Source organism: Frankliniella occidentalis, unplaced genomic scaffold (genome assembly GCF_000697945.3).
Source record: "Frankliniella occidentalis isolate FOCC.00 unplaced genomic scaffold, Focc_3.1 Scaffold16, whole genome shotgun sequence".
Lineage (NCBI taxonomy): Eukaryota > Metazoa > Arthropoda > Insecta > Thysanoptera > Thripidae > Frankliniella > Frankliniella occidentalis.
In genome coordinates, this window is record NW_026267146.1 from 537,135 (window position 1) to 544,255 (window position 7,121).

The 7,121-nt window shown below is 53.5% G+C and overlaps 1 protein-coding gene across 2 annotated transcripts in view; it reads left to right on the forward strand.

Moving 5' to 3' along the window:
- The window catches only part of LOC113205649 (uncharacterized), a 25,031-nt gene extending 18,934 nt beyond the window's left edge, over positions 1-6,097 (forward strand). The window contains exons 14-20 of one of the 2 annotated variants that reach the window (XM_052264085.1): positions 2,559-2,630; positions 3,128-3,264; positions 4,065-4,196; positions 4,283-4,639; positions 4,723-4,947; positions 5,016-5,117; positions 5,214-6,097. In XM_052264085.1, coding sequence (XP_052120045.1) covers positions 2,559-2,630; positions 3,128-3,264; positions 4,065-4,196; positions 4,283-4,639; positions 4,723-4,947; positions 5,016-5,117; positions 5,214-5,297 — 1,109 coding nt within the window. In that variant the 3' untranslated portion in view covers positions 5,298-6,097. The remainder of the gene's footprint in view (positions 1-2,558; positions 2,631-3,127; positions 3,265-4,064; positions 4,197-4,282; positions 4,640-4,722; positions 4,948-5,015; positions 5,118-5,213) is intronic. The other variant, XM_052264086.1, reaches the window with a different exon arrangement.
- Positions 6,098-7,121: the final 1,024 nt, after the last annotated feature.

Genomic DNA, 7,121 nt, shown 5'->3' on the forward strand with positions numbered 1-7,121 from the left:
ATATAATCCATATATAGTAATATATGGTCATATATGTGGTCATATATAAGGACATATATTACCATATACAGAACATATATAATTATATATGAAGCATATATAACCCTCATTTACCTGGGGATGTCACTTGTTGTAGCTACCCGGGCGGATATCGACCACGCTGCTAACGCGCCAGTAGTGTCCACCTATACCCCTCACCCCTCCCTTGGCCCGACCCCCTTCCTGGAGTTAGATGAGTCAAGTGAATCATTGGGCTCCATTATTAACGCGACACGAGAGACTACCACGGGCGACCGCGCAGTGCCGGACACGGACACCCAAAGTGCAAAGGTAAAGGCCGCCGCATGGCGCATGGAGCACGGGCGCGCACGCTAAGACGAATAGGAAAAAGTAAATAACGAAAATAACTAGGAAGAGGAAGGGAGGGTTGGGAGAAAAAAAACGAAAAGTACGAGCAGCTGCCCGGAAGGGGTAGAAGTGCGGGATGGATGAGGGTCGTGCCGATGAGAAATCGCGCGGTGCGACGTTCGGTCGGCGCGCGGGGTGCGCGACGTTCGGTCAGGGAGGCGGGGATGGCTAGATGGATGGCCCTCGTGTGGGCGGGCGCGCCATTTGTCATACCGCCGCCGCCGCCCGCTGCACCCCTCACTGTGTCGAGGTGCGTGCGTGCAGGCGTGCGTTCGGGCAGGAGGTGGTAAAGCCCGCCAGCGCAGCAGGGAAGGCCGTAAAAGGCTCGTGTAAATCGATGGGCGAATCGAATCGACCTATATGTCCCTCTGCTGCGCCCCCTGCCGGCCGGGGGCCGCACCGACGGCGCGCGGCACAGGTGCGGCGGCGGCCAATTCAAGCCGAGCCGGACTGCGGTCACCAGGCACGACACACACACCCGCCGGCCGCGCACCACCCGGCCCCCGAGCGGCTCCCGCGCGCCCCTCCTCGACATGCAGGAGGCCGACCTCCAGGCCGTCATCGACGAGCTGCTGCAGCGTACGTAAAGCGCCGCGAGGGCGACCCCCCTGCTCTCTGTTAACTCGCAAATACCTGCGGAGATTCACCAAATTTTCAGACGATGTTTTTTGATAAATTTTTAGCAGATGCAACATTTGTAACTGAAACTTTGAACATTTCAAACAACTGAAATTAATAAGAATGATATGTCAAATGTGTTATAGTTTAACAAAATCTTCTTTAGGATGTTTGTTGTTTTTAAAGACAATATTATAGCAAATCACAGTAACGTTTTCTAGTGTTAAGTGAAATTGTGAAATCGTTTAAACTTTACACTAAATTATTTTCAGACCTCATTTTTCTTGCCTCGTCAGGAGCGCCGAGGCGCACCCCGCTAGTTCCACTATTTTTGTCTCGCGAGCCGCACCATACGCCATCCTCCTGCGCGCCGTAAAGAGGGAACAGACAAATCGTTGGAATTAAAAGTTTCACTTGTTGTGTCGCTTAGGGTCCTAAGTGTTGAACATGAACAGTGCTGGCTGACAACCCCCGATAGGGAGGAATGACGAATGGGGGAGTTGTTTCCCTGCCTCCCGCTGCCCTTCTCCCCCCACCACGCGCCGGGTCGGTACTTATTTCCCCCGTCCGCCTTCGCGTCCGGTTGAACTTCGTTAGCAGAAGTGGACACGGGCTCCGATTTGACTTGTATTTGCCCAAACTTTGCCCTTTCCTCCGGGCCGCAGCCGGTCGGCCGGCCTTGGCGTCCGCTGGCCTTGGGCGCGACAGGGACAGGTGGCGTGGCCCGCGGCCCAGTCCGCCCCGCCCATCAGGGCGTCGGGGCGTCTCCCGAGTCTGATGGGGATGAAACTTTGATGCCCATGCCGATGTCGGGGCTCGCGGTGGCGGTGGTAGCAGCGGGGCAGCGAGGCCAGGTGGGCGACGCAGCCGATTCCCGGTCGCGGTGGTCGATGTGCGACCGCACAGCGCGCGCCGACGGACACGCGTGACCACTTCCCCTCATGAAAGTAGGGCATTGCTGCTCACGAAAATCGGAAAACAAAACAACAAAACACGTCAATTGTCGGTTACAACTCTCCCTCCCACGGCCACGATCCTCTGCGACGCCAACGGTCGCCGTCACTCTCGGGGACTCTATACTGCAGTTATTTCGAGAGTACGATCTGTCGATGAATAAAAGTCAAAGATGATCGTGATGATGAGGCGAGCAGATAGTCCGCTGCCGTCGCACGGCCCGTCACTCAGTGCCAGGACTGACTGACGTGGCAGCGCGCTGCACTTGGGCCCGCCGCGGGCTCCGGGCGCGGCCGCGTTGTGGCCTAGGACTAGCCGCTGCCCCTCATCATGGGGCAGACCCCGTCCGACATGCAGGGAGCCGAGAAGTACGCCCCGAAAGACGACCCCGTCGCCATAGCGGACAGCGTTCTGGTGGAGGAGGAGAGGGAAGATGACTCGGGTAACAGTCACCGACACCACCTCCTTGTCCTCGCCGGCTCACGCGACCTGCCCCTCCCCTATACTTCTCAACCCTTCCCGCAGGTAGACGACTTGTGTTTTGACGCCCTGCGCACGCCCCTCTCCTCCTGTTCCAGACCCATTGACTAAGGCCGCCCCAAAGCTTGGCACTTTGTTTGGCAGCGAGGATGGAAGATATCTCGCAACAGGTGAGTTTCCGCGGTGCCTTGTACTACACTTGGCACAAAAAAATGTGACAAGTTTTCTGGGTAAATGATTTTGAGTCCAATGAACACATTTTCTTGCACTTATTCACAAAGCCAGTGTGTGTAGCGGCCATATTGAATGAAAAGGATGAACACTCTAAACGCCGTAGTCGCCTAGCTAGCTAAAAATGTTGGCACGCACTTCTGATTGTCGAATTTTGGCCGTCTTTTGGCCCAAAACTAAAAATCCTACTTTTATAACAAGGCCAACTTTTGGCCGCTTCAAAGGCCAAGATTTGGCAATATCCAAAAGGAGTGCCAACATTTTGTCAAGCTAGGCGAGCGGTGTTTAGAGCGAATGAAAAAAAAAACAACCTTTTTTTCAGCTTTCTAAGCTGTTATGTTAACCCTAATCCCCGTTTTGATCTGTAATTATCTACAATATATTAAAATTCTGACCGCCGAGATTTACTTTCTAATGGTCCCTTTAATGCCGGCAGCGCTGGGAGAACCCCTTCTGCAAGGCCTCAACGAGATCGCCGACAAGAAGCCACGAGACCCGGTGGGCTACTTGGCAAACTTCCTCTACAACTTCACCGGCACCGAAGTTGCCCCCGAGGCTCCAGGGGAAGCGCAGGTAAATTTTTAAACAAAAAAAGGCATCAACTTAAGAAATTTAATGTTTTGGTTTCGAGACTTCAAATTTGAAAATAGGTGAGAAATTTATTACGATTGAAGTGTGAAGTGCAATCTTCAAGTAAAACTTCAGTGATACATTTTAACTATAAACACACATAAAATGCGTAAACAAGTTTCGGTAAGAAAAAGCATTGTCCCTACTAATGACCTACACTCAAGAGAACTGTTTTTTTTTCTTCTGGGTGGTTTGCAATGTAGGTGCCACGTTAGCGAGCTACGAAAGTCTCACAGGGGGCGCCTACGGGGGTAGGCCAGCCCGCAATACACCAATGCCTAACGGGACTGCCTACTTCCTAGGCGCCCTGCCCGCTTGGCTCAGCCAATCTAGCGCCGACCGCCCGTAAACCAATTCATTTGGTTCAAGAGCGGGCTTTTATTGCCTGTATGGAGAAGGCAGGTGCTCGCGTCACGGAGTTGCGGACGCTGGAGAGGAGGAGGCGCCTGAGAGGGTAGCCAGCCCGCACAGCATGTAAGCGTTACGGGACTGACCACCTCCCAGGCGGCTCACCATAAAAGCAAACAGGGCAACCCAGATAAATCACAAGCCTATCTCCCCTGTATTGGGTTTGCTGGTTTCTGCCCGCTCCGCGTAAGTTAGGAGCTGCAGAAGCACGTGGCGTAGGCGCCCGCGGGGGTAGGCCAGCCCGCAATGCACCCCTGCGTAACGGGACTGCTTGGCGGCCAGGCGGCCCCGCTCTCAAAGAACAGCAGCAATTTCGCGCGCCTATTTGCTTGCAGGTTATGGCGGCCGTCCTCACCAACGGATTAGCCGAGCCCGTCGGAAACGAGGACTTTGCCGACAACCAGCGCCCGGACTCCCAGGCGTCCGACGCCGGCCCAAAGCCGTCCGCCTTTAAAGACGGCAACAGGGTGAGCAAATTAAATATCTGAGGAAGGATGGGAATGGAGGTGTGCGAAACTACGATAGTTAACTTTTGCGATTGTCTTTTGCGCAGGACGAGTTTGGGCAGTCGCCACTGCACTTCGCGTCGGCCCGGCCGCACGGCCGCGGCGGCCTCCTCCAGTTCATGTCGGAGGCGGACCTGAACCCCGCGCTGCGCGACGAGCTGTACCGCACCGCCCGCGACGTGGCCATGCAGGCCGGGCTGCCGGACAACGTGGAGGAGATCGACCGCTGGGTGCTGTCCGTGGCCGCGCGCGGCCAGACCGACAAGCTGGCCGAGATGCTGCTGACCGGCTACGACCACATCCTCAACGCCCGCGAGAGCCCCGAGGTCGGCATCGTGGACGTGGCCCAGCAGCGCGGCCACACAGAGACGGTCGCCTTCCTGCAGAGCATCACGGCCTTCGAGGTAAACTGGGAGTAAGACTTTGTATGTGACGCAAGCCGGGCTCGAGGTTGGGGCGAGCTCTGATTGGACTTGACGTCGGCCAGGAGCGGCGCGACCGCCTGCTCCGCGCTATCCGCATGGGGGGCGCCCAGGGTGCGCAGGAGGTCGCCGAGATCCTGGAGCCCGCCGACTCGCGGGCCAAGCTGCTGGCCACGGCCAGGAACAACATGGGGCGCTGCGCGCTGCACGTCGCCGTGCTCTGTCAGCAGGAGCAGCTCGTCGCCTACCTGGCGCACAACTTTGCCGACACGCTGCACGTCGGCGACAACGTGAGTCGGACAGCCTGGTCGTGGCCGTTGAGTGTTTTGAGCTGCTTCTGACTCTGTGTTGACGACAGCTGGAGCGTACGGCTCTGCACTACGCCATGGGGGTCGAGGCCGTGGAGAGCCTGAGCAAGCTCCTTATCAAGGCGGGCGCTTGGCGCGTACCCAAGGATCTGGTGAGTGAAAGTTAAGGCGTTTTTTGAAGATGGGTATCTAAAGTCTCGTCGGAAAAAGATCCCAAACCGAATTTGCTTTATTGTGTGCTTTTACAGAAGGGGCGACAACCGAGCTACTACTTTATGAACAAGACGGACATTCAGCACCTGCAAGAGGAAGAAGAAGCTCAAATGGTCTAATGATGGCGTACCTCTCCGTGTCAGTGCAGAAAAGAAACAAACCGTTACAGTACTACACAAGAGAAACTTCGCACCGTATGAAGCTCGATGTGCTCGTTAGACGGGGGATCTAGTTTTAGATGTTCATTATGGTTTACTTTCAAAACCTTAAGCTCACTTTAGTGTCATTTTCTTTGTCATTTACTTGTTTGTTTCTAGAGTTGATCTGAAAGATTCAGCTCAACTTTTTAACAGGAGACAGCATCATGTAAACGTACGATTGTAAGATATGGATGTATGAAGAAAAGTGCCATAATTTAAATTCATAGTGATATACATATTTTTGCAGACCAAACATAGTGTGAACGGGAGGTGGTGTGAATAATATGAGAATATGTTTGCTCAAGTTGAATTCTACTAGGTAAACTCAACCATTTAGACGTCACTGTAAGAATAGGTACTCTAAATGTAAAGGGACAATTTCGTTTCTAAAAGAGGAATTAACATTTTCGTGCTCATCCAGAAAGGATTAAATTTTGTTCCTACAACAAGACAAATTGTGTGCAGCTTTACACAAATTTGTCCAGTTTTAGAAACAAAATTGCATCCGATCTGGATGTGCACGAAAACGTTCCCATTTGAGGAACAAAACTCTCCCTTTACATTTATAGTATGATGCATTTTAATTTGTGGGAGAAGAGGAGGGGAGGATACTAGAAATTATTTAAACATATTGTAGATATACTAATAAGTTTACTTTTAAGCAACATGAATTAAAATAGCTACCTGATCCTTGATATAAATGCAGCTCTACAGCACAACGAACTCCTGTGCTATAGCAAGGTATGTTTTCTGCCTCAGCACCCTAGGACCTCCTACGCCAGAGAGTTGCGCCGGGTCCTAAGCAGCCTCAGTAGCTTGTTCCAGGGACCCAAAGGTAGGCAGTTTACCCCACAAAAACCCTGCATGTAGGCAACCGACGACGGTGCACTTCCCCCGCTGTCAGCCGGACCTTAATCCGCGCCTGACGTGGTCCATATTAGCTCTTATCTAAGGTGTGGGAAACCAGCCACACACTCGGGGGCCCGCTCTGTGCTATATAGAGAGAGAGTGAGGAGGGGGAGGGGACTGTGCCCTCTGGTGGAGACAGTCTTTAGGGGACTGTCTAAAAATTAATATGGACACAGGCCTAACATAAATTGCTCGCTAAAGTCGGTGCGGGGCGCGGGAGAGCGTCAGAGCATCAGCTGCCGGTGCCGGGCCTCAGGCAGAGCCTCGGACACGGCCTCGGGCAGAGGGGCTCGGTGAGGCTGGGCTGCTTATTCTGCAGCCACCTCTGGAGGACGCGGAGGATGAGCAGGCAGGCGATGAAGGAGATCACCGCCAGGAGCACGGCCACGGCCTGCAGCATGCCTTGCGCGCCGAGCATTGGCCACGACGCCCCGATGTAGATCCGCGACACGGACCCCTTCTCCTCCTCGCCCTCCGCGTCATTGTCGTCGTTGACGTCGTCCGTACCATCGTCGACGGTGTCAACCGCGGGTTCCACTAATTTCATAAAGACAAACGATGAAGTCTGAGTGGTCGCTGAACATTGAACGGAACATATGTAAGTGCCATGTGCCGGCAAACACTTATTGAGCTACTTTGACCGAACCACCTTCTTAGTTATGGGGGGTGTAAGTTGAAGCAGCGTGCAGCTGCAGGTGACTTTCCTCAACTCAATACTAGTCCTATGAAACGCACAGGTCGTTAAACGGTATTGCACGATTCTTATTTCGAATGTCTGGGTTCTTCCGTTCATTCCAGAGGAATTCTGAGTGTGGTTAATGATTCACAAAAGGT